Source organism: Accipiter gentilis, chromosome 25, assembly GCF_929443795.1.
Source record: "Accipiter gentilis chromosome 25, bAccGen1.1, whole genome shotgun sequence".
NCBI lineage: Eukaryota > Metazoa > Chordata > Aves > Accipitriformes > Accipitridae > Astur > Astur gentilis.
In genome coordinates this window covers 20251363-20270773 of record NC_064904.1, presented here as the reverse complement: position 1 = coordinate 20270773, position 19411 = coordinate 20251363, and the positions used below count along the sequence as shown (strand labels likewise).

Below are 19411 nucleotides of genomic sequence, written 5' to 3'. Positions count from 1 at the left end.
CACTAAGATTTTCAAGGAATATAAACCACAGAGAGAGGCACAGAGTAACAAAAGCCCTCGAAGGCAGCATGAGACTAGGAAGGGTGTAGGCAGGGGAGGATGAGAGTCGTTATCGGGAAGGCTAACCAAATGAACTGGATGGATTATGAGAAGATTGTAGGCCCATTAATAAAAAAGGAGGAAGAATAAATCAATAATTCTGGAAGAGCTGAGGCAATGAGTGCCTTTAAAAAAAATTATTCTTTAGTAAGAAAGGACGTATGGCTAATTAGAAAGTAATGAAGAACTTGTCAGTGTATCTACAGAGAGCGAGGAGGCGAGGGGGCTCCATACCCAGAACTGAAGGATATCCAAATCGCTGGAGCTGAGCAATACATCTTAGTGTCACGAGGAAAGCAGTTAATGGACTCACTGAATCATTCATGATTATTTATGAAGAAGTGAAGAATCCAGGAAGTACCAAGGGATGGGAGGGGGAAAAATTCACATTTGCTTCAGTAATAGTGTGTTGGTTTTTTATTTTTTTTAGAGGAAAGAAAGAAGTGCTCCCAAGACCTTAAAGAAAAAGCAGCCTAAGGAGAAAAGGAGCCACAAATACAGTAAATACCTCTCAAAGTCTCTAGAGAATAATATCCTGTCTTAGTGTGGGGAGGATACACCTGGATGTCAGACTCTCGCAATCTCTTGTGGCAAAGGCATCCCCAGCAAGGCCAGGGCTCGCTCCACAGAGAGCCCAAGCCTCGCTAACCTGGCCCCTGCCGCTTTGAAGGGCCTCAAGAAACTTGGTTTCTGCAAGGAGTTCAGATGTGTGGTTGGGATCCGAGCACAGCCAAGTGGTTGGAAAGCCAAGCGAGGGAGCCCACCAAGGAGCACAGCAGTCAGAAGCAACAAAATCGCATCACGTGAATGAGGAATATCGCTGGAGCAGCAGATGAGAGTTTGCCAGAACCACTAAGAGTAGGAGTCTAAACAGCTCTAAGATACCTTCCTGGACATAAATATGCACAAGAAATAGATGTGAGCTCCAGCCAGGAAGAATGCTGGGAGATGCACATAGCAATCACCTCCAACCAGTGTGAAATGAAAAAGGATGCTTGGGAAATAGCAAAATGAGAAAAAAACTGAGGTGTGCAAGGTGTCTGTGCCTTCGCAGCATGGATCCCGCTCCCCTGTGCAAGGACAGGTACATCTCAGGTGGGCTGAGAAGGGGCAATGACCACCAGAGAAACGGGGAGAGGGAGCCCGGGAGAGGCAGAATGGGGGAGTGGAGGAATCTGGAAAGGGTAGGAGAAACAAGGCAACAGCAAGAGAGGGAGGTGAAGCCTTGGAAAGGACTAGCAAACACATTGCACCTCAGTCCAAAGTCCTGCACAAGACCCTGGTTATGTGCTCACCATGTGCAGGGTTTCCTCCAGCTAATGATGACACCTTTAAAACTCCAGATATACCTAACACTTGCTTCTGTGCTTGCTCTGCCCGATCTGGAGAGAGACTAGAAGTCAGTTCTCCTTTATCTCAAGCAGTGGCTGCAACCACCTAGCAGGAGTCACTGTTCCCTCATTCTCCTACTAAAACAAGAACACATCTAATGTGGGATGAGAAATCATTTAAACCCTTATGAACAAACACGGGAACGAGGTACCCAACACGCTGAGAAGCCAAAAAGAAGATGGCAAGCAGCAGAGAAGAGAGAAAATGGTGCCGAGGAGCAGGGCCCCAGCACAAGAGCTGCCTCTCTCCTCCACCACCCACTTTGTGGCAAAGGAGCTTCCAGGAGGACAGGGAAGTAAAGTGGGAGATGCAGAAAGGCCTGAGAAGCTCAAGCAGCTTGTTACAGTGAAAGGACAGTCAGGGGTGACACAGAAGTGATGGCGATCTCTCCTTGGGATGACACAGCCAAAGGAGGCCATGAGATCCAAGGGGAAAGGCCAATCCCAAGCTGGCATCCAAGTCAAGGCCAGGGCAGGAGGGATGTGGGATAGAAGACGCTGTGACATCTCCAAACTGAGCCTCTTAGGGTCACTGGGCAGCAGGCTACCTCTCCCACTTGAGAACTGACCTGCATCTCTGCATGCCCCAAGGTAAATCAGCAGAGAAGACATGGGATGCGCAGCCACTCGTAGCAAGTAACAACCGTTGTAATAAAAGCAGCCCATCACCTTGGTCTCTGACTTGTGGCTGCAGCTAGCTACAGTAATGTGACAACCCAATGGGAACATGTGATTTTTAATTTTTTTACTATCAAGGTAAAGGAGAAAAACCGGAGAAACTCTCCAATTCAAATACGTGAGTGGGGAAGGGGGGAAATGAAAGACAGGTTTAGTTCACAGAAGGCACATCAAATGGTCATCTTAAATTGTAAACTGCCTTGTAAAGGATTAGCAGGTGGTATCTCAAGTCTCAGACAAGGCTGTGCAGTATTTATCTTTACACACAAAAGCCCTTTTATACCACAACAGTACAAACACAGTTGGAAGTGGTAAATTTGATCTCTTTTACAGAAAATTTTTTTTGCCTTTTTAAAAAAAGATTCTCCAGAGACCTTGTACAATCTGTATTCAACAGTCAGTTGGAGATCCCTCTCATTTTGCAAAGTCAGCAAAAGTCCCACTCTTTCCACTTCGGTGAAGGGTTTGTTTTAACATAGGGGGAAAAGAAGTCTTTCGCAACACACCTGCTGTGGGTTTGAAACTCTTGGGGCGATAGGTACTTCCATAATATTCGTAAGCTCAGCTTCAAACCCAGCACTAAGCTGGCCAGCTTGCAGTAATGGTCTGCAGCACGTCTCAGGAGTTCTGCTGCGATGCCAACAAATGTTAAAGAGAACGGGAGAGGATCTCCCGGGTGCAAAAAGCAAACACACCACGATGTGCTGGCAGGGGCTGGAAGCAGCTTGTTAAAATGCTCTTTGCTCTCCCCACTGCTGGGCTAACATGGATGAGCAGCAGCAGAAGCAAATCTCAGATGAGTTTCATTCCTCCTGCTACTTCACTGTGGTCTGGTGCAGCAAGGACCTGATCGGTAAAGCAAAGAGTACCTGCTCAGGAGAAGGGGGATCTTAGCAGCAGCTCGCACATGTAGCAGAGGGGCTTCACGTAGCCTGATGATGTTCAAAGGTGCTCTGGCAGGTATGGTTTTCATTAGGTATGTTAACGTGGTGCAAAAGAGAAGGGTGCAGGGACTTCCACGGGTGTCTGAGCTGAGATGTCCATCCCACAGAGCTGGATGAACAACAGACCTACTCTAATGGGATTAGCCCAGTGCTCTGCCTGAGCTCATTAGCCTTGACTCTTAATTAGCTCCCCAGCGGTTAGCTCGAGTGTCCCTACCATGACCCCTTAGTTTCACAATTCATATGCACAGGATGAGCCTGGGTTTGTCCCATGGCTGTCCCATGCTCTTCGGCTTGTCTGTACCACCCAGCTCCAGGCAGAAAGCTGTATGGGGCAGCACGCGTGCTTGCCTTCACCTCGAGCACCGCCAGCTTCAAGGAGCTGTGAAGAGGCTGCGGTTGCCTCTCACGACAGCTTGGAAGGAATAAAGGAGAAAGGCTCTGAACACAAATGTCGCAGAAAACCAGGGTTTCTAATAGAACTCTAAAACGTAAAGTTTGGGCTTTTTTCAGTGGCACGTTGCAAGGCAAAGGAGTAAGTTACAGAAGTGCTAGGGCCTGTTCTTTTGGGTTGCAGCTTTGATCCTTGAAGATTTTGACTTACTTAAATATGTTTCTGTTTAAACTTACAACCAATTTTGAATACAGAAGGGAAAACCAGCTCATTAAGCACAGCTTGCCCAGGCCTGTCCTTCCCTTCCTTCTCTCATCGAAGGGGCTCGCAAGGCTCCCGGCAAAGCAGCAACAAAATGCGCTCGCTGCAAATGCAGCAGTACCGGGAGCGAAGAGCACAGTGGGCTCCGAGCCATCGCAGGCACTTCCACCGTGGAAAGCCACCGAGAAGGCACATGCGTGCCCCAGGACGAGCCCTTAAGAGCAGGAATGTATTTCATGCTGCCGGGTGTAACAGCCCCAAAATAACATCTCTGTTTTGCAAGGCAAATAAATCAGTGCAATTTGAGGGCTTGCTTAAGCGTGCACGTGTAAAGCCCCGCTCAGAGGGGCACACGAGCAGATCCTCCCACCCACCACCCTTTGGGGACTCTGCATCGGCAGAGGGAGCACGTGGAGGGCTCTGCAGAGCTGGGGCCACAATGCTTCTCAGCAGAACAAGAGACCCTTCTGCCCGCTGTCCACTCTTCCTCTGCCTGCCGCATTCACATCCTACCATCCCCACATCCCTTGTCTAGGGCCAGGGATGTTACTGGTATTTAATTATAGCCTATATTATCTGCCACAATCAACACGTACAGTAAAAATACTCAACTATGTATCAGCTGTGTCTTGGAGTAAATGCTGATGTTTTACTGCAGAGCTGTGCAGCCGCTGAGGCTACCTGCTTTTAAAATATTCTCAGTAACGAAGAGGTAGATTAATGTATTTATGCACATGCAAAATTGCGAACGCAATAAGTTGTTACATAAAGTGTTACATAAATTACCTACCAGTTGCATATAAATTTTCAGAGTCAAATTCCACCAACCTCAAGCTGAAGGAGTAAATCATTTCAAGCTACCACAGTTATTCCTGATGGCGAGGACCACTCTGCACAAATGAAGGAGGCAGAATCTGGCCTTAAATTACACACTCGACACACATTTGTAATATTACTTGTATTTAGAGATCTCTTGGCTCCTTCAAACTGTAACTGCAAATCAACTTGGAGACCCCAAACCAAGTAAACCGTCTATTTAAACAAAACGACTGCAATATAATAAATATTGATTTTGTAAATATTTTGCTGAGGTTAAAAGCTTTTCACAGAGATGGTCATTAGGCACATAAGTCTGCTCCGGATCCCTGGTAAGCACATTTATTAATAGGTCATATATGATAGTGGAGTCTCAGGCAGTCTAAATCAGCACAGCTCCCCTTAACTCGACACTGCGGCACATGCTCTTGCCAAGTGATGACATTGGTCCTGTAAGCTTCATTATATTTAATTTAAATCAAATGTATTTTGGGGCATGTACAAGTAAAGTGGATGTTTTCTTGGGTTCAGGAACCCTGCTGTGATGTAAACTCTTCTGGAATGGCTTAACACCTGGTGACTGCATAAATACCAACCCTCCTTGAATGTTTTTGTTTTAAATTATGCTCCTTTTACTGTTTATAACATACAAGGTGATGAAAACCACATTCACTAGAAGGGAACTATTCCATGGCCTACCTGAAGACAACTCTGAATAAATCACACTGCCTGATAGGCTTCAGCCAGACTTGGTGATCTCTGCTGGAAACCACCAGTCCACATGCTGGGAGGAAAAACTCCAGTATCTCACCCTTCCAATCCCAGCCTCCTGATTAAAAATGAGCTCAACTCTCTTATTTTCTGGCTAGCACCTTTCCTCTCATTTGACAATATGATTGCCCTCTGCAGTGGGGAATCACCACCAATTCAATGATAAAACCCCAAGGAGCCCTTGCAGGACTGGGGGATGAAGAAGCCCTCCGATGTGTGCTACCGATGCACAGACTTTTTTGGGTGCTGGGGAGGATCACTGTAGGCGGTTTAGATCACGCACCGAGTGCCAGCCAGGTGCCATGCGCTGGAGCTAGGCAACCATAAAAACCCTCCAGTTTTGCAAAAGTACGTAGGTCGATCATTGGGTTTCTGTCAACTCTCATCATGCGCACAGAACGGAGATGGGACAAATCACTGCGGTCAATGGCAGTCGATGGCACGATCTGCACAAGGCCTTAGCCCTATCTTAAGGCTGTCACGTTCTGCACGTTGCCATTCTAGACCCATGTGGCGTCAAACTGCTCAACTGTCATAGAATCCTGGAATGGTTTGAGTTGGAAGGGACCTTTAGAGGTCATCTCGTCCAACCCCCCTGCCATGAGCAGGGACACCTTCAACTAGACCAGGCTGCTCAGAGCCCCGTCCAACCTGACCCTGAATGTTTCCAGGGATGGAGCATCGACCACCTCTCTGGGCAACCTGGGCCAGTGTTTCATCACCCTCAGCATAAAAAATTTCTTCCTTTTATTGAGTCTAAATCTACCCTCTTTCAGTTTAAATCCATTACCCCTTGTCCTATTGCAACAGACCCTACTAAAAAGTCTGTCCCTCCCTCCCAGATCTCTCTGGGGCCACAGGCTGGTTTTGTAAAACACAAGACTCTTGGACCTGACATGACTCATGACAACTATAACAATTCACAGCTTTATTGAAGCCAAATCTGTGGCATATGGCAGGAGGGGCTTTTATCCTACCACACACTGCCTGTTGTAGTCGTGACATAAATTCTTCCCCCAACTTTCCTTTTGATGCATCACAGGACAAACCAAGATGCCAAATGCTGAGCACATGCGCTCCTGCAGAAAGATGATCTGTGCTAATTGCCACAAATGACCTTGCACAGCGTCATCCTCCTGACATTGCCTCTGCCAAGTTGCAGATGACCGCAGGACCTGAAACAGCCCCATAAGCATCCCACTTTTCCCACTCAGCAGGAGAAACAACACATAATTGCAGGAGGTATTCCCCCAGATCACGCTCATGTTTGAAGCGGGCGGTGTATTCCCCTTGTTTCTAGAGGAGTCACAATGAAAGGATCATGCTCAGGGAAGAAGACACTTAAGACAATGAATCTATGTCATTTTACTCCAGCTGAGAAATAGAGCAGGAGCCTGGGGTAAAGAGCACCTGCTTTTGAATCTGATCTCACTACTTCAAATCCAGTGCTCTCTGAGATCCTGAGCACAGCCAGGTTTTGCTTCCCAACAGTGCCTGCTCTCAGGTAAAGACTGACCATGCAGCTACCAGCACCTAGACAGCTACAAAACCCTGGAAATCAAACCCGTGAGACATGAGCTAAAAGCCAGCTAAAGCTCTCCACAGATGGCTCCACCAGCTTTGATATTTTTCCCTCCGATAACCTACTCATGCAAGTCCCAGCATACCACCGAGAAGACATGGCTTGCTTGTTCCTCCTCCTGCTCCACTGCACCATACTCTCGCTCGCTATGCACTAAGAACTGCGCTATAATTGAACAAAATATCTTTTGCCCGAGCAGAAATGCGGTTGTTTCAGAACAAAATCCACCTGCTTTGGTCCTCACAGCATCCTGAAGCCAGCTGACTTGCTGGAATCATAAAATGGCTCCACTTCAATCACAAAGAGCGTTCAAATGAGGTTTCAGTCTCATCAGGTAGAGTTCCTTACACTCCCTCCATCGCTAGGGGAAACAGGCATATTTCTCCTGAGAGCAGTTATGAAAGGAGTAAAACTTAGTTCTACAAAATAAATAGCACTCCACTGTCCCTGGATCCTCCCCAGCTGCTGAAGCGCTGCAGCTGCAAGGTGGGGAAGGAGAAAGCAGCTGAGAACACGGGGTGGGATCCTACCTCCTTTCCCTTCCCTCCTCTCACCCTTCTCCCCTGCAACAGATGCATTCCTCCAGGCTGCACGCAAGGATGAGACATCCCAGCAGCAGAGCAGCGTGGTGGCCTTCCTCTGGCACCTTCCTACAACTCACAGCTCAGCAGCTTGGCAGGGTTTGCCCAGCAGAGGCACGGGCAAGTCACCTGCCAGCCAAAAACGGAGGAAGGATCCTCCTCAGAGCTGCTTGCAGCGTGCCCTTCATCATCTGACAACCCGGCGCCACGGTAGGAAATCAATAGAGAGCCTAACCATTGCCCAAGTCACAGATGGATTGACTGATCGGTCATCTGGTTCGTAGCTCCAGAAGCACAGCACGATACGCACAGTCGATACGATCAAATAACCTTCTTGCTCCTCGATCTGGGCTGTCATCTGTCATTAGCAGGGCAGAGGGGAAGGTGCAGCGCTCCAGTCCCCTCCATCCTGCTGAGCAGCCAGAGGGCAAAATTTAAAATGACACAAAATCACAACTCTCTGCGGTTATAGGATTTTTTTTTTTTTTTTTTTTTAGCCAACAACAAATTTCAACTGCTGTGCGCCGGGGGAGGTGAGAAATAATCTTATAGGTGAGAAACTGTGTCTACGCACTCGCTCTGATTCACTGAGCTGTGGGCTGATGGCGGCACAGACCTAAGCAAACGCCCTTTCAGGTCCTCATTTCTAGGGAATTCAACGTCAAGATGGAAGAAGTGTTGCTGTGGGATGGATACAGGATAAACTCGGCCACATCTGAGCTGTAGAGCTGAGTGGGTTTTATGCAACAGTGCGACTTGAACCACCGCTACTGCTCCTCCTAGAAAAGACCCTCACAAAGAGCTGGCTGTAGATTAAAAATGGCATAAGAAAGAGGCAGTCGGCTGAACTACAAAGGAACACCAATAAAATATACGTCGGGACAATTAAGAGGCATTTTGACTGCTTCCTCAGACAGCAAGACTAAGACTTCACTGGCTTTGCCATGAAAGTCGAAGCTTGTTTTACACTTCTGTCTCGTACCCTGCCAAAGAAAGAGCGCTATGTTCCCAGGAAACAGTGGCATCTGTCACCGAGCCAAGGGACAACGCCAGCTCTCACCCAGCACGCAGTTAATCCGACGCTGTTTGCACATCAAGGGCTCTCGCCAGTTTACCGTTTCAGATGCCACAACTCAAGAAAGCATTTAAGTCATGCCCTTAAATCTCTGTGACTTCAATTTAAGACTGAGCATGTATGGAAGTGCTTTCCCAGGGAGGGAGGCTGACGCTCTCATTATGTCCTTGATGGGATTTCTCCCAGCCCAGACAGCTACGATGCCCTCTGCGTTGTTGGAAGTTCTCGGTACATCTCCACGTGTAGCAGGCAGTGCTTCGTTATGAATTTGCATTACACCATGATCAGGTTGCTGGGCTGGAGGAAGGGAGCTGTGCTAAACATACATTTCTAAGAGACAGCTTCGAACAAGCTAGGGCAGTCTGAGGCAGGGGAAAGGACAGACAGGGAGGCTAAGCAATTATTTGTCCAGGAGCACAAGGCAAATCCTCAGCAGGCAGAGCTGACCTCCAGTCACAACCATGAGCCCACCCCTTCTTTTTCCAGCATCCTTAAGGAAATGCTGCCACAGTTCCCTTTCTCGCTGCAGTATAAACAGCCAGAGCAGCACTTGCCAGCATCTTCCCACTCCTCCTCTGCTTTGGGCTGCATCACCAGGTGCTTTGGGTAACACAGCCCAGCCCTGCCAGGAAGGGGAGCAAGGAAAGGGTGGCTCTGACCCCAAAGCAGTCTGTCTCTGTCTTGAAATCAATCAATAAGCCTTGTAAGAAACAATCGATTTCAAAGCTTGACACAACCCCCCCTTCTCCCAGCTTTACATACTCCAATGGAGAGACCACGGTATAAAATCAGAGGAACTTGTTTGGAAAGGGATGCTTTCCTAACAACACCCTGGAGTCAAAACCAGACCTCTGAGTCTACCTCTACAGACAGAAAGGTCCTTCCCAAGCAGAAAGCCCACCAGCATTGCGAAGCTGCAGCTAGCAAAGGGACAGAGACCCTGGGCAGGGAGCAGCAGTTCTTTTCATCATCTACAGTTGATGCCTGCAAAGGTCAAGAGGTAAAGAGCAGGGAGAGGGAAAGTGGTGACATTAAAAAAATTAGTGAATTAATGCCTCTTGAATCAAGGGGCACTGGTTATCTGGGAGGACAGAGGGATTTCATCGGAGAAGACCCCAAGAGCTGCAGGTGGAAAGCAGCTGCAGTTCCACAGCAAAGGCTTAAACAAGTGATGCTATGGATGCGTTATGCACCCTCCAGCTGAAAGCACAACCATAAGCCATTGTTAATTCACACACAAACTAAAACAATCCTGCCGCAGGGCGCTGCAAGAAGAGAAGGGAACCGATGGTGCAAATCCAGAAGGGCCAGCCAGGGGAAAGGGAAAAAAAAAAAAGGAACTAAATGCAAGGGTCTGACCCACCCAAAAAGAAGAAAAAAAAAAAAAAAAAAAGACATCACTGGTTGAAAGATGTGCCACGGTTCCAGGGTTCATACAAACAATTTAACTGATATTTGCCCAGGTGTTTAAGCATTACACCTCCTCTCCAAGCTGGAAGAAGCAGCAGCCCCAGTGTGGGCACCCAGGCTGGGATCTCCACGTGTGGCATCCGGGGTTGCAAACATGATCTTCCACTCAAATGGCTCAGTGCTCCTGCATCTGCTTCAGTGGAGCCGTGTTCATTTACACCAGCTGCAGATCTGACCTTCTGCTGTTGGGCAATGGCAACCGTGGCTCCAGCCCACAGCACTTCAGGCAACAAACACGCATGCCTTAGTAACATGCAGCTCCCATCCTTTTTTTAAAGCCATCAACTAATACAAGGTTAGTATAGGGGAAGGGGTAATTAACACTGATGGGAAATCCCTCAACTGTTAGACCCTTTCCAGAACACTTTCTGCTGACTGTGTTACAGAACTGAATGTGCACCCTGTATTTCTGTAATGCGGGGAATTTAACAGCTAATCAAATGCAGAAAAACGTAACCCAAAACCTAGTCCATGCTGCATCTGCTGTGTCATAGTTTGATATCACCCCTCACACCTCTCTGATCTTGCCTGTTGCTACAGCCAGCTGCTCAAGAAAATTTCAAAATGAACTTGGCCTTAGTCTTTCTAGCTAAAAATTCTGCTCTTATCAAAAAAATTGAGCCTCCACTGAGCTTTTGCAGACAGCTCCAGGTCAGGCTGTCCCCAAAAGCTGCATCCAATTCCGAAAGCAAAATGTGAGCTAGTTCAGACCGCCAACAAAATTTTCCTTTTAACAGGAAAGCTGAATCCTTTAACACACTGTTCTCCGCTCTGGTCTCTTTTGCATTATAAATGGACGTGTCTCCTTTCTGCATTCATCAAGCCAGATGCCACTGGTATGGGTGTGAGTTGGGCCCAGCTTCTATATACATATGTCTTCTTGTTAGAAAGTTTAATATCTTTCCTTTTTATGACTGCCTGGTAGGACCCTCATCCAGTAAGCCACCCTTCAATGGCAGTCCCATTGGTTTACCAAACCATCTTACTTGCACAGTCTTTTCAGTTACCACTTGGATGGTGCATGAGAATTTAAGAAACTTTCATCCAGAGAACTTTGGTACCACTGCTTTACTCTTCACAGGAACTGGGCTTCTGCTGCACCAGCCTTTGCTGGTCCTTCTAGGACGCTACCTGAGCTAGGGTCACCAGAGATTTATACCATGAGCTCTCTTTGGCTTATGAGCTTGCTGTAAATAGATATTTATCCAATTCACCCCAGTAGGACTATCGGAACGAACAGGGAATGAGCTGGCTTATTTATAAGCCAATTTAACAGGTAAAATGCATACCACAGCCACTCAGAACACCTCGCCCCAAGAACAAACAAAGCGGGGAACAAGGCTGTCAAAAGAGCAGTTTTGAGAGTTGGGGAGTTGTAATGATTGAACTGCTTGGTTTTTTTAATTATTCTTTCATACAGCTGGGAAGAGCACATGCAATTCAAAAGCACTCTGCTTTAAATGAATATGTAAGTGAATCATGCAAGTTAATCAAGGGATGCAGAAAATTCCTTCAACTTTAGGAAAGAAAATGAAAATATCTCCAAATGGTATATGTTGGATCTCTAGAAAGTACCCTGCAAGACTCCTTAATAGGATTTTGTGGTCATATGTGAACAGGTTCTGGCAAGTGACACCAAGCAAAAGTTTTCCCTCTGAAAACCTGAACTTTTGGGCGCTGGTTTATTTAGAAGAGTGGGAATAAGCAACACAGAGCAGCCCCCTAAGCCTCTTGAGAATGTGTTCCCAACCAAGATCCACCCTCACTGCTGTCAGCTCTGAGTGCATCTTGCAAAACCTGGTAAATAAACAGCAATGCCTTTTTCTTAATCTCATGTCATTTACTCAACACCAGGAACAGTGTCTGCTCTGCTTGCTAATTCTCCTGGGTTTTCAGGCTAGGGATATGGGGACAGGAGAATCCCTGGGTGACACGCTGACACTTGTTGAAATTTCCATGGGAGACAAGAATTAGCCCATGGGCTGATTTTTCACCCATCTCAGCTGTGGTGCTCCTGACTTGCACCACAGTAAATGCAGCAAGAAATATCAAGCCAGTGGGATCTTTCATTCATAAAGCGGCCAAGAAAAGAAAAAAATCAGATACAAGCGTGTGGGGAGAACAGAAAAGGTTTGCTATTCACAGAGCACAGAAACCTTCTGGAGGAAGACAGGTCCCACCAGACACCAGTCTGCACGCTGAGATGCTTAAAAGCCTTTGGAGAGCCCAAGCACAGATGGTGCAACACACCATCGCCCTGTCAGGTCGGTGTATTTTTGGACTTCCCACTGGAACTGATCAAGTTGCAGTGATTTACACCTGCCCCGAGACAGCCCTGGGCCCATTTCCATTTGCAAATAAATAAGAGGACATCTCCCGGCATCATGTGCCACACGGGCTCCAAGAACACCTTGTAAGTCTTGCTGTACTGCATTATCTTTGATTAACGTGATATTTGTGGTTGCTTCTTACTCCATTAACTGCGGTAAGCGCAGAGGAAAGAGCCACCTGACAGAAAACTGTTTTCTAAATAAATTAATACAAGAAGGCAGCATCACCTCTGGATCCCAGGCAGACACAAGCTGGCGTAACTCCATGGACCTCAGTGACATTTGTTTGCTTTTTTCCGGCTTCAAAGCATCTCAGCCTGTTTGCCACTTTCAGGATTTGGCCACAGAAAAATGGAGCAATCGGAAAGGCTGTTTGGCATTGCTAGAGAAGGACAGGAGAGACCCTGCTGCTGCAGACGGCAGGCGATGGAGCAAGGGTGGTGGGATTTGGGAAGGCCATCAAATCAAGGCTTGGGAAAGAGCATTGCTTGCAACAGAAGATTAAGGATTCTCCCTGCTTCTGTTTTAGCAGCAAATATTTTACTTCGCAAATGCAAACAGATCTTCATCATATAGCAACTCCCTGGATACCTCCCCAAGAGCTGTGGGCTACAGGAATTTCCATGGATCCAACAGCACTACGTTCACGATGCCTCAAGAAAGCGACTCCCCACAAAAGTTTCTATGGCAGCTAACACAGAATAACGCTGTCTGCTTGTCCCTATCTTGGCTCTGATGCCTGCTGTTCGCCAGGCAGAAACCAAGAGGCACTGGTAGTGTTTTCCACCACCTAGTTAACCCAGATGCGCAAACCAACTGGAAAAAAGTCATGCCTAGCGTACGTAGGATTTTTGATCCTTAAAAGAGCTCCTCCCGCACCCCTCAGCCCATCTGTGCTAGTGACAGTCTGGATGAGCTGAGGTCTAGATAATACCTCTGCTAATTAGCCTCTGACTGCTAACAATCATTACAGCTGATTCAACACAGTGTGTAAAATCAGTTCACAGGGTTGGTCTCTACTGCAGTCTGCAGAGATGCTGCAGGGGTTTGCAATCTGAAGATAGTTTGCGTCTTCAGCCTGGGCAATCCCATCCTGGGCAGTTAAATCCCACGTGAAAGTATAACCAAGAGCGCTATTTACCTTCCACTGAAGTAAATACCTGTTTCTGCTTCACTACAAGAGGAACCAGACAGGCTGCCTAACCTGCTCCCCTTTCAGTGTCAAGGCAAAGCAGACAGCGGTCCCACCCCAGAGTCTCAGTTTAAGGCGAAAGGAATGTGAAAAAGATGCTAGTGGAGAAAGGAGGCAGAGCCCCATGAGCCCCTGTAAAAGAAAGCCATGATCCCAACCCAACGCAGAGTGAAGCTTCTTGCCTGACTGCCAAAAAAAAGGGAGTAGAAGCTTGCATCACCGTTTACCACAGGACCACTGACCTCTTCAGCTTATTTCTGTGCACAGTAAATCCAGTTTGATGTTTGTTGCAGTTGGGATACCGTTCCCAAAGACAACAGCAGCCCCTGGCAGGCATGACCCACCCCAGGGAGGGTGTCCAGCCACAGGGCAAGAAATAGCAAGGACTCTGCAGAAGATAGCCAGATATAACAGCACTGGCCAACAACCTGACACTCTACGAGAGATGGGCAGGAATACCTACTCTACACCACTGTCTCTCCATTGCCTAACCCAGAAAGCTTTCAAACCTGCTTAAAACCCACTAACAGAAACCATGAACTTCTGGGAGACCTTTACCAACGTGCATCGGCAAGGGTAAAATGTTTTTAAGACAGAGCTTGATGAAATGATGGATGGGATTTCAGGGCTGTCAGAGATAGCTGGGGACTGGACTGCGTGACCCTGGAGGTCCCTTCCAGTCTGTTTGTATACATACGTACACATCCATCTATCTATCTGTAAAAAAAACCATTAAGCAAGGTGCTGAGCCTGCACTCACCACGCACTTCCCAGCACAACCAAGAGGGACTCGAATGCGCAAAGAATAAATGATTCAGCTCCATCTTGTGTTTCTGCTTTTGACATGCCAAGCAGCACTCCAGCTTGTCAGGATAAAATCCAGACAGCTGCAACATATGTACAAAACTGGGACAATTCAGATTAAAAACCCATTTTCCTCTATGTTTCTCTGAATATTCACCCCTCTCCCAACAGCTGTCCTGAAAGGAAGATAGGAAGAGAGAGGATTTCCCACTATCTGTGTCCGGCTTAGAAATCCTAGCTCCCTGAATTATGTTTGATTGTGCCTCTGCACAGATTATTTTGAAACGATCATCTGCGAGAACCACACAATCAGCACTCTGTCAGAGGAAAGCAAAAAATTGGGGCAATTCCAGAAGAGGTCTGTAAAAAGCCCTTTGGTCTCCTTTCCAAAGTGAAGCACGCTGCACTTAACAGCAATTGCCTAGGGCCCGGCAATCACGTACTGACGCGTGAATGCTGCTTTCAAGAACAACAGCTCATCAAGGCACTCTCGGGTCATCGCAGACTGCAGGGAGAATCACAGTCTTCTCAGGTCAGAAATTAAGAGCACAGACGTATCCCAAAGAATATTTTGCACTGAGAGGTGTCGTAATTGCAGAAGAGAATTCAAGATATAATGACTCTGTCTGAGCTGTAGGTACTCATTACAACCACTCATAGCTACGAAAAGATCAGGCAAAAAGGCACAGTCACCCTTTTGGCAAGTTTGTCTTGCTGCCAAAGGCCTGTCCCCTCAAAAAATGACACCCAGATACTTTTGCAAGAGGTTCACCGCTCAAATCCACAGGTGGTTTGGTTCCTAATGCCCAGTCCCAACCAGGATAAAGCTTGAAATGTCAATAGGCTCTCCCCTGATTTTGTTACACGGCATCCCAGGGAACAATCTGAGTTCTGGCCATGAAATCACTCCTTCAATTACCCTATACTGCTACATTCGAAACAGACTCTTGTCCCTCCCTTAACAAGCAAACATCAGGGAACAGCAATAAATCCCTGCAGAATCACAGGGTCACTCAAGGCAGGTGTGATGTCACATTCTGATTTCCAAAAACCTTAGAGAAATTGCATGAAAATCATCATTTCAAATAATGTTACAGTTCCACATCTGTTACCTACATCAATGAAATACTGCACTGCTAAAGCTGTCCCCTGTGAAAAGGTACTTTGAAAGAAAAGCTAAGCATTCAAATAACACTAAGCCATCCTAATCAAGAACACAAGGACTGAACCTGAAGCACCAGAGTACTTGCATACGAAGTCGTCCAGATGCTCATGCGTGTATCTAAGTAAGTGCCTTGCTGCAACTGAATCAAAGCAGGAAGGCAAAGCCAAAACCTCATGAAAAGGCATGGTACCCATTAGATTTCTCTTGTTTTGGAGAACAACACCGACAGGTGGACCCAGCTCCACTCCTGCTCTGTCAGCACAGACCGAACGGGTTCATCCTTCACCAAGAGCTGGGCCACGAGGACCAGACTGTGGAGAGAACAGGCTGCTCTCACGTAGCGAGCACTTACTGGGTTTCATAACAGGCAAGAGGAGCAAGGTGCTCACAGCATCCGACGGCTCGTGCCATGCTAACGTGCCGGCGAAGAAGAGCCCAAGCACTCCTGCGAGCAGGTCAGCAGTTACCTGTGCCACGGTGCACCCCGGCAGCCCAACACCAGTTGGGAGGGACAAGGGCATGGGGCACCAAAACTGCTCTGGCACATGGGCTTCATCTTTCTAAGAGCGCTGGAAAGCCGGGAAGGAGGTGTTCCCGCTCCCAGTAAAAGGGGATCAGGACAAGCCCTTTCCAGCAGCGACAGGCACCACCGTACCCTTTCCTCCCACACCGCAACGTAACGCAGTTGCCTTCCAGCCCTCTCGAGGAACGTCACGACAAGCGACGGCCTGTCCCTGCACGCACCCACTGACCCAACACGGAGCGCAGAGCTGCGGCCCAGCGGTCTGCATCCTCCAAGGAGCCGCGTGCCGCCACGCAGACTGCCAAAGCATGACACGGACGTTCCTGGAAAGCGATCCGGCCGAGCCCCTTTTGACAGCTGGGGTCAGGCATCTCCCCATCTCGCCCCGGCTTCTTGTCACAGGTCCTCCCACCTACTCCTGCCTGCACAGATTTGCTGGAGCGGGGGACAATTATTTCAATGTTCATCCGAGGAGTGATGCCCATCCCCTTGCGCCCCGTCCGCCCACGTCCCAGTCACTTCTGCCCCAGTTCCTTCGGCGAGGGGGTCACTGGCACAAGGAGAGAGGCAGGCAGCGGGGTGGACGGAGTTGAGTTGAAGCTAATGATGGCCGCGTCCCTGCCTCAAGCGCCGGGACCCTCTCCTCCAGCGAGGACGCGTGCGGGAGCGAGCACGCTCGAGAGGAGCTGATCAGTATTCAGCGAAAGGCTCCGCTACCGTGCTGCCCGCTCGCCCACTGCCGTCCCTCCTCCTCCCAGTGACTCGGTGTGCGGGAGGAGGCAGCAGCCCCTTCCTCAGCAGCACCCCACGGCACCCCGCTCCCGCATCCCCGTCCTCCCCCGCGGCAGATTTCACGCCTCCCTCCTCACGAAAGCACCCACTCCCCGTCGCTCTTCCAGCTCCGCGGCGCAGGTATCCCCGATCCACCCCCTCCCCAGCCATCGCCCACAGGCCTTGCCAGCTCCTTTGGGCTCGCAGGGGCCAGCCGTCGCGATTCGGGGACCCAGGGGCGAGCATCATCCGCACGATGCCGGCCTCTGCGTGTCGGGGGGGGCGACTCTCCTCCCACGCAAGGGTGCGAAACGCGGCCCCGACGTGGGCGAGGGTGGGTGGCGAGGCTCCCACCCTGCCGGCTGGGGGAAAGGCGTGCTGGACGGGCGGCCCTCCGTAGCCGTCTCCCAGCCGCGGGGCTCGTCCGCGGCCGCTGGCGGAGTCCGCCGCGGGGCCGGGGCTCACCTTGTGGAGCTTCCACATGGCGCCCAGGGCCTTGACTTCGTGGCTGGAGTGCTTGCCCTCCTCCAGGCACTGGTAGCAGACGGGGCTCTTGCACTGCACGCAGTACATGCTGTGGTTCTCCAGCTCGTGGTCGGTGCAGGTGGAGATCTTGCGGGGGCTGAGGCGGCGACTGACCCGACCCTGGGCCGGCGGGACCAGGCGGTGTTTGGCCAACGGTCCCCGCGGCGGGTGGCAGCGCAGGCGGCAGGGATCGCAGTAGAAGACGTCGCACTGCTCGCACATGACGGCCGCCTCCTTGGGCGCCTTCTCGCAGAGCTGGCAGCGCAGGGCCGCCGCCCTGCCTTGCTGGTAGCGGTCGATGACGCCCTCCAGCAGGCGGTTGCGGGGGAAACCCCGCAACCCGCGCTCGTCCAGCACCAGGCTGCGGTGGCACTGCGGGCAGGTGAGGCAGGCGTTGCGCGGCGGCGGCGGCGGGGCCAGGGCGGCGGGGGGCGGCGGGGCGGCCGGCGGGAAGACGCGGACGCCGTTGGGGGACTTCTGACAGGGGGTGGTGGGAGCGCTGGCGAAGCCGCCGTAGGAGCCGTAGCCGCTGTCCGCCTCGCTGTAGAGGCTCATCTTATCCAGGTCCAGGTAGTCGTAGTCGGAGACGGCCGAGCCCGAGGCGCGGCGGCTCTGCGGCGACTCCGACTCCGGCGTCTGCACCAGGATGTTGCGGGCGCACGCCTGGCACAGGTTGTGCGAGCAGGGCAGGATGATGGGCTCCCGGTAAAAGGAGCCGCATACCGGGCATTTCAGCTCCTCTTCCATCTCTTCCATAAGGGAGCGAGAGCGGCGGCGCGGCGGCACCGGCAGCGGCCGCGGCAGAGCCAGAGGAGCCACCCGCACCGCACCGCGCCTCGGCGCCGACTGCCGCCCGCCCGCCGCCCGCCCCGCCCCGCCCCGCCCCTCGCCTCGCCATTGGCTCCGCTGCCGCCAGGGAGGCGGGCTGCGCCTTGCCATTGGCTCCGCCGCCCGCCCGTCCTCCCGCCCTCCCTCCCTCCCTCCCTCCTTCCCGCCGGAGGCGTTGCGGGGCTCTCTCCTCAGGGCTGCGGCGCGGAGCTGCGGGGTCGGGTGCCGGGACGTGGGGGCTGCCCCCGGGGCTGCCCCGGCTCCCCCATCTCGGCTCTCCGCCTCCTGGGCTCTTCCCCGCGCCCAAGGGAACCGTTCCTGCCGCCCCCGGCTTCTCGCTTTAGCTCTGCGGGCAGCCCGCCGTGCCCGCAGCAGCCTGCCCCAGCCCGGAGGGTGCCCCCCCAAGATGGCGGCTTCTCCCGGGGTCCCTCTCCTTGCGGTGTCGCCGGCCGCACAGCTTGGCCGGTGAAGGGGCTTCAAGGGGTCTGGCTGCCGGCAGGAGGAGGGCCAGCGGTGTCCAGCTGCGTGCTGCTGGCGTGTCAGGACCGTGCCTTGGGTCACGGTAACCAAAAGTCGGGTCCTAGCCTTCAGGGGGAGCTTCTCAGCCTGGAGGGAAGGTGGCCTGGGCTACCCTTGCAGAAATGCCCCGCGAGTTCGATGGCCGCAGGACGGTTTACAGCCTCTCTCCTCTTTGGTTTTTTAAGAGGACCCAGCAGGAGAGGCTCCGCTGCAAGGGGGGCTTTGTGGGGCCGCCGGGGGGCTGAGCCCTGGGGCCCTGGCTGCATGGCAGCAGCAGTGGGGTCAATGAAGGAGCCCTGCGTCCGGGGCAGAACAAGAGCGTTTTTTGGGGGGAAGTTTTGGAGAGGACAGGGCACGTGTGCGATACGGGGGCGGGGGGGGCTCCTGCGGCTTCCCCTCTGACATAGCACAAGGTGACTTTCAGAGCTGGGAGTGCCAGAGGCAAGAAACCTGCTGAGGGACTGGGTCATGAGGCTGTAGTAATAATGATGAGAACAGCCGTTATCTAATAAATGCAACGCGCTTAATAATCCTATAGCTTTCCTTTCAGCGTACCAATAAGATGACTGCGTTGATAGGCGGGCTTGCACAAGCGCTGCGTGGGACGGCACGCCGCGGTCCCCGAGCCTGGGACACCCCCGTGGGGTGCTGCTCCCCCCCACTGGAGAGCGGGGAGGGGGCCTGGTGGGGTC

The 19411-nt window shown here is 50.9% G+C and overlaps 1 protein-coding gene across 7 annotated transcripts in view; it reads right to left on the bottom strand.

Moving 5' to 3' along the window:
- TRIM9 (tripartite motif containing 9) overlaps positions 1–18205 on the bottom strand; it is a 69380-nt gene extending 51175 nt beyond the window's left edge. For all 7 annotated transcript variants that reach the window (XM_049828960.1, XM_049828963.1, XM_049828964.1 and 4 more), the window contains exon 1: positions 17313–18205. In XM_049828960.1, the coding sequence (XP_049684917.1) occupies positions 17313–18128 (816 nt within the window). In that variant the 5' untranslated portion in view covers positions 18129–18205. The remainder of the gene's footprint in view (positions 1–17312) is intronic.
- Positions 18206–19411: the final 1206 nt, after the last annotated feature.